Raw genomic sequence first — 16,851 nt, 5'->3', positions numbered from 1 at the left:
TGTGCTTCCCACGCCGTCCAAGACGCATGACTTTTCCGGGCCGATGCGCATCATACTATATGGCGTTGTGTGAACTATATTGTGTGTGGAACAAAAGGTGAATCACATCACTGGGAAAATTGTGGTTTGAAGCTGAATTCTGACACGTACAAACAAAATAGTTCTGTGTGATTATACATATTAGTGATGTACTGACTCGTTGTTTCTTGGGCTTTACCAATTTCTAAGCCCTGAATGAAATAAATTAATTTTCAGGATCCTAAGTAAGCACCCCTTAAGTCTGGCTAAAGGTACTGTATGCACCATTTAGAATTAATAGAGTGAGAAAATCGCAATTCAAAAAACGCCAGTTATAAAAGCAGTCGAGTTAGACGATTCGTGGTTATAGGATTCGATAATCAGTTTGGGCTGACAGAGCTACTATAGGAGCCGCTCGACGGAAACTACTCCAAAGTCAACGCCTTGCATTGATTTTTCTTTGCAAAGCTTACAGAACTGTGAGCACGGAAGCTCTGCCAGTCCTGGCTGGTGTACTGCCGGTCGACATAGAGGTACAAAAGCGTGCGGCTATGTACTTCGCATCAAGGGAAAATATAACCTCCGATTTATTAAATAGCCGCGATCGTTCTAAAATAAGTCGATTATTTGATTCCCGAGAAGTCGTTGAAGAAGATTTACTTAATGAATGGCAGAAAAGATGGGATACGTCAGTCAAAGGACGTCACTTATATAGGTTCTTCCCGAATGTACGCGAACGTCTAACTAGGCGATGGTTAGAAATCGACCATTGCTCGTCGCAGTTCCTCACGGGACATGGCAACTTTAAACATAAACTTCACGAATTCAAACTAGTTCCGTCTCCTTTTTGCGAGTGTTCCACTGATGATGTCAGTCATGAGCAGTCTGCCCATCATATCTTGTGGGAGTGTGATCTTTGGAAACATGAACGTGATATAATGCTTAATTCAATACAACATACATCTGTTTCCGCAATTTATTACACCGATCTTGTCGCGACAAGGAAAAAGGACAATGTTCGTTCTCCATACATTGTTCGCCTAAAGAACCAACAATTTTGACATATTACTACCCGAAAGCGAAATAATACGATTCTGTGTGTAAGAACAATGATTCCTGATGGACACTTGCCATAAAATTAATGATTAAGAATATTAAATCACAGCGATTTTATAATATGTCGTTTATGACAACATGGCGTCTAATGTATTGTGTGAATGTATGAACACCGATTCGCGAAAAATGTTTTGTATTGTCGTCACGCCGAGTCGCAGCCAAATAGTATAAAATAATAGAACAAGTTTTAGAAATACAACTCGGCATTCCACTTTTACAATATGCCCACATATTGCACGTAAATAAACAACATGAATCGTAGGTTGTTTCCACCCTTGTCATCTGACACATGAAATAAACTCCTATTGTATTATAGATATCGAAGCCGAATCGTATATAATAATAGAATGGGTTTTGGAGATCACTCGGGGTTCCACTTTTATAAAATACCTACATATTACATAAAAATACCACGAATCATGAGTTTTCTTTTCACCATTTACATCTGACACGAGATAACAAACTCCTATCTCCATGACTACCATCGTAGTCTATGCCAAAGACTACAATATTTTAAGCAAGAAGTTTCAAACCTTAGCGGCTACGGTAACCCCTGGGCCACATACATCATGATAACATTCGGTCGACACCGGAACGAAGTCTTGCGATTATGCAAAAAAGCATCGTATTCTAGTGCGGCTATATCACGTTCAACCGGGGTTTTAATTCGACTAAAGTCCTGACTAAAGACTGGAAGAAAATACGCCGCATTGTATGAGCACTTCGTGTTCGTTAAAGCGGCTTCAGATCTAGAGCCCACATAGTTTTCTTTCCAATAATATCCGCAAGTAGCGCTGCATGATCTTTACAACAAAAACGGCAATAGTTATTAAGGTGCCAAAATTATATGATTACTTTGGCACGGTATTATACACGTTCGAAGATTTGTCATTTTCATTCATTTCTTCATCATCATCATCATTTCAGCCACAGGACGTCCACTACTGAACATAGGCCTCCCCCAATGACTTCCACATCGCACGGTTGGTAGCGGCCTGCATCCAGCGCCTTCCCGCTACCTTTATCAGGTCGTCGGTCCACCTTGTGGTGGGTTGACATTGCAGAATATGACTTTTGATAGGTTCATCATAGAATTCGGCGGGGATATCCTCACGGAGGAAGTTCGTAAAAGGGCGGAACAAGATCTTATAATAATGCAAGGCCGAAGCTGTTACGCGCGTGCTCCTACGTGTAATCCGGCGAGTATGCAATAAATAGTAATGTCTGGTAAATAGTGGTAATACGTATCGTTCGTTCGTTCGTTTCAGCCGAAAAGACGTCCACTGCTGGACAAAGGCCTCCCCCAAGGATTTCCACGAAGACCGATCCTGCACCGCTCGCATACAGGCACCTCCCGCGACCTTCACCAGATCGTCGGTCCACCTAGTGGGAGGCCTGCCCACGCTACGTCTTTCGGCTCGTGGTCGCCACTCAAGAACTTTCCTGCCCCAGCGGCCATCAGCTCTACGACTTACGAGCTATGTGCCCCGCCCCGTCTATGTCTGTATGCGCTACGATTACAGGGTATCATTTTGCATAGTCGCAAGACTTCACTCCGCTGCTGTCAAATCAATGTCGCATAATGTTATCGCAATGTGTGTGGCCCTTGGCCAAATCACAGAAGCCTATGCGAAGAAAGAGCACTTGAATGACAATAAAAATCAGGGTTACCATTTTATAAGATTTCCTCACTATTGAGGGTAACAAAGTAACATTAATAATCTAGCCATTAATTACATTTATTACCTATACGAGAAAGTAAAGCAACATGCGGTTTTATTTTAATTTGTAAAATATTAAACCCCTCATATTTGTAACAGTTTGTTCCAAGTTTAGTTTTACTGTTTTGTTAACAGTATTGCTGTTTCAGCTGTCACTGTGAAGCTTTGGGAAAATAAATAAATAGAAAAAATATTAACATAAATATTTATTTAAGTTTTTATGTTCATTATCATAATATGCCAATTTAAGTTACACTGTGTGACAGTCTTTGACACTAAACAAACTCTTCAGCTTAATAATACCTACCTACAGGGCGTTTTTATAGTTACTCTTGCTGATGAAACAAGAAGGGTTGATTCTACTACTGAAATACAACTACTTTTCTTACAGGACCAATATCAAATTCTCAAAAAAATTCACATCCTCGTGATGGTGATAATTTCTATGGAGAGGTTTTTTTTATATTCGGTCTCTTGGGATAAGTTATTCCATTTGAGCAGTAGAATTAATCCTTTTTATTCGATCACATATAAAAACAACACAAGTGTTTAGGAAAACTTCTTCTTTGGTATGGTATCACTACGGAGTTATAATGTCGGCAACTCTGTATCACTGACTTGTAACTTTCAAACAGCATGAATAATAAGGGCACCACATTGGTTTTCTTTCTGAAAAAAGGCTTTCAGTTTTAGTACTAACCCTTTAGCACTATTTCATTGAAATAAAAATACAATAAACGCACAGAAGACTGAAATTGAGTCAACTGACGTGACATTTATAATTTGTTGACATTATGACAGTTTGACAAGACTAGGGATTGAAAAAGTTTTAATTGAAAAAGTAAAATGACAATTTATTAAAACGATTCACATGGATATAATCGATTAAAAATATTTATAAAATGTTCTGATACTTGCCTGTAGCGATTATCCAATCCTGGTTTCTACTGAAAAACTACCTCGTGGCAAGATTTTAATAAAATAATAAAATCTTTATCTTCTCTTTCACAATCTATAAAAGTTCATTTGGTCTATTATTATACATGTGCTATGAATGAGGGTTTTCGCGATTGAAAAATCCGCGAGATTTGATTGATAGATATTAGATTGGTGGATATCTGTCAATGTCATGTCAAAAATAACCAATCATGCAGCATTTGGACCTCACGTCTACGTATTGCCATCTGGCGGATTTTTCAATCGCGAAAACCCTCATTGGCATAGATTATGAGAGACTGGCAACTATACTAGGTTGATATCAGGTGATCCGTCTGCTCATTTGCCTCCTGTCACATAAAAAAAAAAATATATATGTTTCTCACACTTCAACTGGCATTGGATTCAACATCGGATTCTGACACTTTTACAGTTATGATACCATGAATATCAGTTTATGGTCCTAATTATTTTTATTTTATTTACGACCTTCGACCAGTTGGACACTTTAGATATCTTCTTGTAATAGTGTCAAACTGTCAATATCTTTTTAGCTTTTAACGCAAATCTAGTCTTCAAAGCAGTTTAATCGATTTATTTTATTTTCAAAATCGATATTTTATTGTCTATGATGGCCGCAGGAACATCACTATACATGGACTCCCAGCAATAAAGTACGGTAATGCCTCGTACAGATTTTATCGGCAAAAATTATGGAACTTGATAGGTTTTAGACCATGCCACGCACCAAAACGTCCGGAAGTTGTAATAGTATTATAGAATAAACGTTAAAAGACTTATTTATTTAATTTTTCAATGCTTAAGTGTCCATTAGAATGAAAGGGTGCTTAATGTATTAAAAAAAATAGAAAATAATTATGATGGGTTAATGTTTTTGGGCGGTTTTTTAGGCGGTTTCTGACAATGTCCTTTCCGTGCTTTTAAGCGATTTTGTGAAAAATATTATTGGCAGGTAGTTGCTAATTGCTCATAAGATAGGCCCCCTTAATTTAATTTATTGTCCGTGGTGCATAATCTTTTCTTGAAGGTTTTAAACCTTTGTTTGTCACCTGTCATCCGCTTTGCAATGGAGGGAAGTCGAACCTTAATTTCGAACTCCTCTTATGTTCTTCTGATTAATTTCGTTGCGGGTCCAATGACAGTTTAACTTTCCCCCGGGACAAACTTGACCTTCATTGGTTGGGTTTTTGTGGCGGTCAAGCTGTAGATCCTGGCTACACAGGAGTTGCAGTGGTGGGAACGAGAGGTGGGAAAATCTGCAAGATTTTATTCAGATTTGTTAATGTGGGAGAAGAAAAAGCCATTAGTAGTTCTTCTTCCTTTCATGGCATCTTTCGAGCTCATTGTCGAAGTTTCTCTCACCAAGTAGGTAGCCCCTAAGTTAAAGAAGTACCTTACCTTTATATGCGTCATTCGATGGTAATACAAGTTGGAGCTGGCCGTGAATCTCTTCCCGCAGTGCTGGCATTGATGAGGCTTCTCCCCCGAATGTATCCTTCTGTGCGTGTTCAGACTGCTCGATGTACTGAACCCTTTATTGCAGACCATGCAGACGTGGGGTTTTTCACCTGGAAGAGGAATAAAGTTAGGTATTTATACGCTCGTATACACAAACGATGCTTGCTTAAGTGAAGCGGCAAATCGAACGCACAGCGTTGAATAGAGCTCTGTGATTGGTTCGTGTGTCACCCAGTGCATCCACGCGTTGTGAGACCGTAGTAATGTTTGTGAATTCGGTCGTTACAGTCAGCTTCAAATAGTTCATGACACCCAAAGTGGCCAAAAAGCAAGACAACCTTCTTCTTTGTTACAAAGACGTGTTGCGAACTTTTCAGCTACTTTGGGTGTCACGAACTATATGACGCTGACTGTATGTTGACATCGCCAAAAATTACTTTTGTAGTCTTACTTCGAGATGAGTGAGATGAAGATGATGATTGGTTATTTGGTATTCATTCATTTTGGTAACGCTTCCACCTTATTTAGTGATATAATAAAACGATATAATTTAATCATGATCATTAGCAAAAAAAAGTTCATAAAAGTTTTGCTAAGTGTTCTTAAAACGTCTAAGTAAGGAAATTCAAAAACAAAAATATAAAATTCTGACTACATTTTTATAACCTAAATCATCCATTTTGAGCAAGGAAAATACCATGTTTGTTTGCATCGCAGATGTTAATCTGTTACCATATTTGTAAACTTTAGAAACGTAAATATCACTTCGTAATGTTAATTATTTCATTAAAACCCGTATTCGGTCACATCGACCAGATTCAATTATTTTAATTTACTAACACAGGTAGAGGACGCGCCCAAATTTATGTAATTAAGACGTGTTAATTTGGATTGCATTCTAATTGATCCATTAAAGCATCAACTTCCACATTTCTGTTGAATATTAATTACGTAATAAGCCCCAAATTTAGGGTTTCAAGTAATTACGTGTAATTGCCCAAAGTTTGTCTACTTGCCTGTGTGTGTTCTCATGTGACGTTTCAACAGCGAGGGCCGGTCGAAAGCTTTCCCACAGACTTCACATGGCAATAAAGCTCTTTCTGATTTCGCCGGCCTCCTCTGAACTTTTGGCGTCATTTCTAATAGCTCGTTTGATGACCCCGCCGACGATGACGTCAAGGAGTCTCCAGAAACAGACTTGTGCTCATCCTCTGGACCGGAAGGAGGTGATATTGGCAGCAGCACTCTTGACAGCAACGACGTTGACAGGTCTAGCGGTGAGTCTGCGTGAGAATTGAAACATTATTCACACTGTTGTGTGAAATACAACAACATTATAGATCGCCAATAAAAATGCAAAGTTATTCAAAGGAGATGCATCAAATTATATCAACAAATCCATTGATCACGGACGCTACATCAAAGGGGTTAATAGATTTCCTTCGCTTTCAAACGCCGCTGTCGGAACTTATACCATGCAAATTTCACGGTGATTAGTTTGTGTGGGCGCTTTTTATAATTCAGATCAAATTATTGACATTAAATATCTCGGTCCAATCAAGCGAAATTTTTAATGAGCCAATATTTTACAACCGTAAATTTCGTTATGGAGGTCTAGACAGTTTATGTTTATTACGACCTGTTATAGATCTTCGGAACCAGTCTTAATTAATTTCGTTTTACTTATCGCTGAAGTCTAAAATTTGCTTAACTTTTACGGGGTTTGCAGCAAAGTTAATAATCTAGAGGTTTGTAATAAATCTATGTGTCATGAGATGGAAAGGATTAATTAGTTGCCGCGTGTTTCTATTCCAGATGGGGAGATATGTTATCCGTAGTGGGGTAGGTTATATTATTATTTCAAGATCTGCCGTTGGAAATTCTCGATGGCGCGACTACCAGACAGATGGTGGTACGATACCATCTCTCACTAGTTGGCTGTCTGCGCTTGGCTTTGCCTACTCTATTTGCAATCGTAGAACACATTCCGCTTCCTTGCGTATATTTATAAACGACTCGAGCAGAGTTATTTCCTTTTCAACGCAATATTGATCCTACATTTTGAATAAGTCAGTGAATGAACATTGGTTTTATTTTTTGCGGCTGAAATACGATTCGATTAACATTTCAATACAAAATATTGGAGATACTACTATGTCTTACAACTCCACAAAAAGTGCCTAAAAGTCAACCAGTCAATACTCAAATAAATTATCAATTAATCATCATAGCTGCTCTTTAAATATCATTATTAAGCGTTTGGCATATCACCGATCCTATGCATTTATACGTCTGCAAAAAGCTGTTTTTGTATATCATTACTTAGTATTAATTTACAGCCCAGATCATTATTGCTGATATTTTGCTCCAGTAGTCTCGTTAAAGGTCAAGATCGACCTTATAACAGTACAGATCGAATAAAAATATTAAAAAATACCCCGCTATTCGCACGTTAGGTGATATCTGCTATGCCGACTGGTACAGTCTCGGGCACTAACATTTATTTCGCATTTATCCCGCTGTAATAAGGTCCAAATTGACAGTACCGCTGGGCGGCGCTACAAAGGCTGCGCAGGCGTTTCGGTTCGGTAGTCGGTCCTCGCAATTGTTTTTTTCTTTCCTCGGTAAAGGTGCGACTGTATGGATGGTTAAGGGTCGATAAATATAATATTTCAATCCCTCAAAATATTTAGAGATGCTACAATATAAAAAGTTTTTGAATGAGAATTATTTTTTTCGTAGAGTGTAAAATTTTTTGAAGTAATTTGAAGTTTAGCATTAATATTAAAAAGTATGTTGGTACATAATATTGTTGGGCAATGAGTAATCGAAATGTTTAAAGAAACGTTTTGGAAAGATGAAGGAAAGGTGAAAATTGTTGGATATTTTAAAACAAATAAAAGTGTCAAGATAAAATATAATATAATAATAACTAGCGATTCGTTGCAAATGTTTTAATTTGCACAAAAAAGGCTCTACCACATTTATCTAAAACTAATGATTTGAGACATCCTAAACATACCAAAACAAAAAATCTTTGCATCTCTACAGTTTAACCTGATACAACCGACTCAAGGAAGCAATATTTCCACTCTACACACGGCTTTACTAAGATACCGCGGCGTCGTTTGCGTCCCGAGATCCGATCGCCGTATCGGTGATCCGGTCCGCTGTCAGCGGATGCTGTATAAACACTTTATATCTGCTACACTTTTGATAATGCCGCTGGGGACTTAGTTTTATATTATTTTATTGAACAAAGTATTAATGAGTTGAGGTGTGAGAAAGTACTGTTACCAGAAATTAATTTGTAAGACTGGATGGTTTTTTATAATGGCGATTTCAAAAATATAAAAATATTTAAGATTTTTAGTAATAGGATCCACATACCCAATATTTACGATTTTGACTATTGGTTTCGGTTTGGTTAAAAGGTGAATTCTGATGTGACTCTACTTATGGGCTAGCATAAACCAAATATTTAGTAGGTACTAGCTTTCCGCCCGCGTGGAATTTTGTCTGTCACAGATAAACTGTATCGCGGGCGTCCCTGTTTCAAAAACCGGGATAAAAACTATCGGTAGCGCATTTTCTTACATAACTTTTCAATTCCTATCATTGGAGGTCCGACAATATTTCTCATACAATTTGATACCATAATGATCATTCTTCATAAAAAATTTAAAACCTACATATTTAAAAACATAATCATTGATATTCATAATATCACTAATCATACACTTAGTTTTTACTAATATTTGTTTTCATATATTTTTCTATACTAATGATCGAAACTCATAATCATTCGAATAAATAACTATAATATTCATAAATGTGATGTATCCTAATATTTGTTTTCATAAATTTATTACTCATAAGTGTCCTATTTATCCATAGTATTGAAAATCATGATGTCTATATTCGTATTAAATCGTATTTTAACATTAAATTAATTTGAAATGGCCCAAAACAGGCAATATTTTGTGCCACAAAACTAACGTGACAGAAACGAATCGCTGCAAATCCGACTCCACGTAGTCTTGTCTGCCCTACCCCTAGAGTGTAATTTAAAAGCCGGAGGCGCGGAGGGAGGGCAGCCCTCGCCCGCTGTAACGAGGCTCAGGCGCCCGGGTGAGCTGGAGCGGCTGAGGCTGGTCGCCGAGGCGCCGAAGGCGCCGATGGCGATCCAAAAAGCCGAAGCTGCGGAAGCAAGCGTGGGTGCCTGAGCCTCGTTACGCAAGGGCGGAAGGGCTGCACATCCCGCAGCGCCGGAGACGAGGAGATACCAATGCATGCTGCATGCTTGCTTTCATGCTGCATGCTCTGCATGCTTATCTATTCTATTAAATTATATATGATTTTTTTAAAGATACGAGTATGTCTTTTATAAAGTAAATTATTCTGAACAACAACATTATGAGTTGAAGTATGTTCTTTGTAACAACATTATTAATTAAAACAATATGATCAATGAATGTTATGAAGAAAAAATATCTGAAAATAAAAATTATGTATTTTAAATGGTTCTTGGTAGTAACAGTATTGATAAAAAAAATATGATTACTAACTGTTATGAGCTCCGATGGTAGTAATAAAAATGTATGAATAAAAAAAGTATGAAAAATAAAATTATGAAGAGAGATTATTATGAACACAAATCGGTAGTAAGACAAAGAATAGGATTTAGAATTTTATGTGAGCCAATATAGAACCAAACTATCCTTTGTCCTTTCCTAGTAACTCAAACTATCTCTATGCCAAATTTCATTAATATCGGTTCAGTTCATAGATAGACACAATTTTATTACTTATTAAGTATTATTAAAATATTGATTGAAACTAAATTGAAAAGCGCCAATGACAAGTTAATTAATAAAATCAAGAAGTTGAATTACAGTAAGAAAACTAGACTAGATCTAGGTAATTTTAGCTATAAAGTAATTATAGCCATAAATACTCTCTCATTAGCACTTCCAGTGGTTATTCTGGTTCTGTTTTTAATCTAAGTCACTAGAACTTTACCTATACATTGAGATTTTTACTTTTTTGAGCCAATTAGGTTTTTAGTCTAGAAATATCTACGCATGAAATACAATTTCTTTGTTGCAGATTCATGCAGGCCGCTACCAACCGTGCGATGTGGAAGTCATTGGGGGAGGCCTATGTTCAGCAGTGGACGTCCTATGGCTGAAATGATGATGATGATGTTACAGATTCAACTGTCTGACGGCTGTCTATTTCGTATTTATATTCATATTCATATTATTTATTTGCTCACTAAGTATACTTCTTTTTTTGTGAGGTCCAAAACTGCAAAATCCGTAAGCAAAACCCTAATTAAATTGGTGAAGAATTTCAAGTCCGTCCTAAAATATGTATTTAGTTTTTTTTTACATGAACACTATTTTTGCTTAACTACCATTACCAATAACTCAATCAATCCAAGATATTTGGAAATACTCCATTTATCCCAAATTCCATTGATTCAACAGTTATGCTGCCGATTAATATTTTGGAGCGATTGATGAGTTATGTCCAAAGGTGAACAGCTAGCTCAGTTTAAAAGAACGCGCCAGATTTGATGCGTTTTTGTAAATGCCATTGCGAAGTACTTTTTTATTTAAGAGTATTTTTATAGATTCACAAATTTTCTGGCAAATACGTTTTTTATCATGACCTAATTTGAGAGAAATCCATTCTCCCATCAAATGGTTACTGAACTACTAGGTATTATATGAATTTATTCCTGTGTAGTGTAAACAGGCGGAAATTTAGGACTGGGCTGTTTTTTTCTAATTTTTATGGAAACGCACAGGCTTCCTCGATAAAATAAACATTTTGTAAGTGTTTAAGTTTGGGGAAGGCCAAGATGTCCAAACAGTGACTGGACGTCCTATATCGGAAAATTCGGAAATGATACTTATATTACTTAAACTCTACTAGTTCGATCTAGTTGGGATGTTGTGTGACTTGTGTGTGATCTATTTAGACTACTCAATTTTTATACAGGCACGGTCTATTATAACCATCTAACTTAATAATGTTATGGTGGCCATAAATACCGGACGTGCAGTTTTAACCAATTGCTCTACTTTCTCCCGATCGCGTTAAATAATAGCATCTGTCTGTACTCTTTTTATTATAATCTTGATTGTTTTAGTGCGCGTATAAAGAAAACTTTCATCAATGGTGGTTACGACTTTCAGTTGTTTTTTTCCATTTTGCGTAGTTAACGCATATTAGCGTTTGGTATTTTGTATTATTACCTACCTAAATGAAAGCTTCGTTTACGGCTTTAAACGTACATTTCCATCGGTCACTTTTAATTCTTAAATCACATTTTTTTGTGTGTGAACTAAGCATTATAAAAAATGTACTAATAACTTTACTACAGTATCTTTAAGCTGCTTTTTATCAAATCACTTTTCAAATGCTTACTTGCACAAGTAAACGAATTAAGTAAATTTTAGACTTCAACGTTTAAGTGTACCTTTTAAAAGTAGTTCCAATAAAATTCTATGCTCTAAGCACCAAAGCGTACGGATTTTGAAACTTGCCACCGAACGTGACAACCACGACCACTCTGCCAAGAGTGTAGCGACGAAGAAGAAGAAGTACAAAAGCTTACCTTCTAATATAGAGTCCATGGTTTGCCTATACAGGTTGTTCCTCATTCTTACGAAGAACATCTCTTCAGGTCTTTCAGGGAGGTAGTAGACCACCAGCTCAGTATGTGCTGATACTGGCTTGACCGCCTCGTATACTGGCTCTCCCTTGATTTTTGTGCAGACTAAATTTACCTGTATAAATAAATAAATACACTGTAATTTACAAATTAAATTGATATTGGGTAATTATAGCTCTAGCGCACTGCGCATAAATCAGTCAGATTTTTTTTTATGTGACGGGAGGCAAACGTGCAGACGGATCACCTGATGGTAAGTGATTACGGTCGCCCATAGACACTAGTCCCAGGGGCGTTACAGGTGCGTTGCCGGCCTATAAGGTGAAGATACGCGCTCTCTTCTTGAAAGCTTGCAGGTCGTATCGGGCCGGAAACACCGCAGACGAATTCCGCAGGCAATCAGTGCCTGAGGTATGATAGCGGCACGGGAGGGGTGACTTTGACATAATTATTATGACACACAAATCATACACTGATTGAGTTATGCGCTAGATCTATTAGTATGACGAAAATTTCATAGTAGATTAGCCCTGTCTTATAGGCCATGAAAATAGTGAGGTGCTCGTGCTACTGATAAAAACCTTTAAGCAGAAAATAATCAATATCGATCCAATTGGGCTATTACTTAAGTACTTGGGTTTAAAATAAGTAGGTATTAACTAAAAAAGTTTGCTTTGTCTATTTGCTACGGTTCAAAGTGACTAAAATAAAGAAAGTTTTGATAAAAAGCTTACTTGTGGCCCATAGTTCTCCGAGACCCGTAGAAACCTCACCCAATTGCAATGTCTTACTTGAACGCCGCCCGACGAGCATACTTCGTCGAAAAGTCCGAATCGGTGTCGAATCTGTAACAAAAAGACAGATAATTAAAGTTTGTTACAAAATAGCAATCTAAAAATGAGAATAGAAGTAATATAATTTCAGTTTCTCGAAACTTCAATACGCTCAGAACTATCTAGTTATCAACTCTGGTGAGCCATTCTTACTCATTTTGATACATAACGTACTCAGATTTTATCGATATTTAAAGAAATACCGACTTTCAAAGCGTATTATTTATACTCGTAAAGTCCACGCCATATTCTAGGACCAACCTTTAAATCATGTTGATCAGTTAGGGAATATAATATGTAGGTAAGTACACCCAATTATTCTTTATTGCTATTGGCATTAAGAATTGGATGGTCAGAACATAGAGTTGTAACAAAAAGTTGCTAATAGCTCCCGACAAAAGCTTTCACCATGTTGAAATACAAAACAACTTCTATACCGCTTTTCAATCCTATTCCTCCGATTTCCACAGCTCTCAATCCAGGATAAACGATCCGTGTAAATCCCACTTAACCTTCTATCTCATCCATTAATTGCAAAACGGCGGATTGAATCTTGCGGCTCCGTCCACCGCGTTCATATTTGTTGTAATTTTCACGTCATTACGCATAACCTCTCCGCTCTGGCGGTTAGTTGAAAGCTAACTAAGATCCATAGATTAAGGATCAAACGACGCAGATATGCCATTGCATTTAGAGAGGAAATAAACGCGGAGTTTGCAATTGAAAATTGGATTGTGCGGGGTTCTTATCGGTAAATGTTGATTGAGGTTGAATATAGCGATTCTTTGTTTTGTTAGACAAACATTTAGATTTAAAAACTTTCACTGTGTTAACCGTAAAGTAACAAAAATATCTTTTAGATCTTTTAACGAAAAATTTACCTAAAACCGGCTAATCTGGCAATGCCTATGTTCAATAGTAGACGTCCTATTATGGTTGAAATGATGATGATGATTATTAAAAACAGTCAACATTTTAATGTATAAATGTTCAGAAATGTAGATGTTAGTAACTGTAAAATCAATTTTAAATTCTTAAGTTAGTTCTTAACATCTAGTTAGGTAAGTAAATTGGATCAACAAGCAGATGGGCAGAGTTTCTAAAATACAAATGTTTTTGCAAGTGATCTTGTTCCATCTCATTTTGCATATCTACAAACTTTATTATGATAATCTTTGACGTGTGCGATTAGAGAAATGCACGCAATTTACATCATGTTATGATAATGTACTTATGCATACTGCACTCGAGTTATTTCGCTTGATACGATCCCAAATGGAATGAAACGTCTTATTGCTCTTAAGCGATTTCAACAAGGCTCAGAATCGTCTGTATTTGTTCGGTCGTGACTGTATAATTCCACGCGACTGTTTAGTTCAATTGAATGCGTACATAATTGTACAATATCTATTAAATGTTTTCTTACACACAAATTGCATTATAGAAAACGATAGGGTGTAAAAGCTTTCCGTTCGAAATAGGAAATTGGAAATGTAGACTACATTTTAATTTAACTACCTGCGACTTCGTTCAATGCTTTTGTATGTCCACGGTATATTTTCTTATAATAGCCTTTATTACATCAATAAGTACCTACCTACTTGATTGAAAGACTCAGAGATTGGATTAAATAATGATATTTTTAGCATTCTAAAGTTCTTTTTAAATTGAATACTGTAATAGTATCAGAACTTACGTTCATTAACCCAGCGTTTTATGGTGACATCCCCAAACTACGAGACCTCTAAAATGGGCAATCTAAAAAACAAAACAAAAACTTTAGCAAAAATGTGCCTAACTGTTTTAAAGCCTATAAAGATCCTTTGCCTTTTTGTGTCCCGATTGTCAACCCCATAAATCGTTGTCCCGTTAATCCAGGACTGAATAAATTGGGACCGTCTGGAGTTCTTTGTCGCAAAATTTTTTGTCCCACACCCTGTATTGTACAAAATGTATAGGGTGGATTTTCAAGTATTTTCAAGATTGTTATTTCAGTTTTTGCGTTATTTATCTAAATATTTATTAAAGCGTTAGCGAATGCCTATTAATACTCGTAATTGGCACATTTCCTGTTACGTTTATTTTGATATAAAATTAGGATTGTAAATACCTCATAAGGTTCTATTTTCCTGTTATTTGGAGTATGGACCGGAAAAGACATGTTTATTATTAAAGCCCGATGATACAGGAAAATATTAAATTTCGTCAACGATCCCCGTAATCAGTGGTTCCCAAAGTTGTCTGGGCTACGACTCATTTAATACAAGTTCCCAAACTCGGGACCCAGCTGCCCAGCGGTTGGATAGGTGGGGTGGTGTGTCGTTCTACAGGCAGGGCACACTCAATGTCCGCTCGCGACCCACTACTGGGTCGCTACCCATAGTTTGGGAAACCCTGCCCGTAAATATTGCTTTTATTTTATTTTTATTCATAATTAATTTTTGTGTCCTAGTTCATAACATGCTAATACTGGCAACTTAAATTTTAATGTAGTTGTTATTAGTGTTATTTTACAGCACAAAACGTAGTCTGACGAAGAGACGTCTGCGCATGTTCTTTAAAAACACTGGCCAGTATCATTTCATTTGTTTTTTTCTTCGTTTAATCATCGTGCTTTTGTTTTTCAACACTGCATCAAAGAATAAAGTGTACGTATTTGATTTATTCCTTAGCTTATTCTAACATAAAAGCATTTAGTAGAGAATGAGACTCGTTACCGGGATAGGCGGTCGAACGAAGCCGCCAGTGGCCGCATAACTGTCAGTATTTCACTCCTTTTGTCAGTGTTAAGGCAGGTCTACACAGATTATTCGTTAAAGTTTTATTTTTAAAAACGGTAGAGTTGTTGAATCTATCTTTTGATTTATTAAAATATTAGAGCTGTGGTTTGTCTAATTAGTGTCTTAACATCTTTTTAGAAGTAACTTAAAAGCTTGAGCTTTACGTGAACGTATTATTTTAATTGCTCTATCACAAAAAAGCAATAACTTTCATTCACTTAAGTTAACTTAAAAAAAATTTAAGTGTAAGTGAATATAATATAAAAAAAGACTTATTTGCATTTGAAAAAAGGTACATTTAGGTTGTTACAGTATCATAAAGCTCAGCTATTTCAGCCATCTATAAATGACATGCAATTTCTTCGCTTTACTGAACCTATTTTGGAGCAAAGCTCGAATCTCAAGATGTTATCGACAGCACTTATTATTCAGTGTGCCTACCATGAGTTTACGTTAGGTGTGCTCGCTAGCGACTGCGTAAAAAAATGACATTTAAATGTATGACATATTGTGCAGCGCCCCTAGCGGCTACTTTCAAGAAATAAAATCTTCATAGAATTTTTTGACGTATTCGCTAGCGAGCTCACCTAACGTAAACTCATGGTAGGCACACAGAATATTTTAAATAGCACCTATAAAATATACTGTGATACATCATAAATATCAGGTACTCGGATATTACTTAGTGTAAATTTTAGTGTGTATATTATTTTGCACCGCCTACTCAAATTCTCTTTTTGCTTAAAGTTAGCTGGGAGAGACCACATGGCATTAAGTTCGCCTTTTGTACCGTTTTTTTCTTTGTGTGACCGATAAAGTTGTTAAATTAAATCATAAAAATAAATCTCATCCACAGTGTACACCGCCCTTAACCTGCGCGCACGCACGCCGACGGCCGCGGCGCTTCTGTTCGGCCGTGATCGCTCGCGGTCACCGCGCCCGTAATGTGATAAGGGAAATTATGATTTTATGCCTTGACGTTGAGTAATCTATTCTTAAGATTTGTATGTGTGTTTTGTGATTGCGATTAGGGTGATTATCGGTTGGTAGAGTTTATACCAGATGGATGATTTAGGTATGGAGGTATAGTGTAATTACGGTTGACGTTTTGTTAGGTACCTACATACACTTACGCTGCCGTGCTAGCAATATCAGCAGTAACTCCAATTTTGCTGTTAAAAAACTACCGTCAGCTCATCTGAAATAGAGCTCATTATAGTTTTTCCAAAAAATGGAGTTACTGCTGATATCGCTAGCACGGCAGTACGGCACTAATGCACTTC

The 16,851-nt window shown here is 36.8% G+C and overlaps 1 protein-coding gene across 1 annotated transcript in view; it reads right to left on the bottom strand.

Annotated features, from left to right (window-relative positions):
- LOC135072983 (zinc finger protein 177-like) overlaps positions 1-16,851 on the bottom strand; it is an 82,332-nt gene that overhangs the window by 20,288 nt on the left and 45,193 nt on the right. Inside the window, exons 2-5 of the mRNA XM_063966983.1 lie at positions 12,690-12,800; positions 11,899-12,070; positions 6,287-6,553; positions 5,211-5,380 (exon numbers count right to left, since the gene is read on the bottom strand). Coding sequence (XP_063823053.1) covers positions 5,211-5,380; positions 6,287-6,553; positions 11,899-12,070; positions 12,690-12,800 — 720 coding nt within the window. The remainder of the gene's footprint in view (positions 1-5,210; positions 5,381-6,286; positions 6,554-11,898; positions 12,071-12,689; positions 12,801-16,851) is intronic.

Source organism: Ostrinia nubilalis, chromosome 6, assembly GCF_963855985.1.
Source record: "Ostrinia nubilalis chromosome 6, ilOstNubi1.1, whole genome shotgun sequence".
Taxonomy (NCBI): Eukaryota; Metazoa; Arthropoda; class Insecta; order Lepidoptera; family Crambidae; genus Ostrinia; species Ostrinia nubilalis.
Note: the sequence above shows the minus strand (reverse complement) of the source record. Positions and strands in the feature narration are given on the sequence as shown.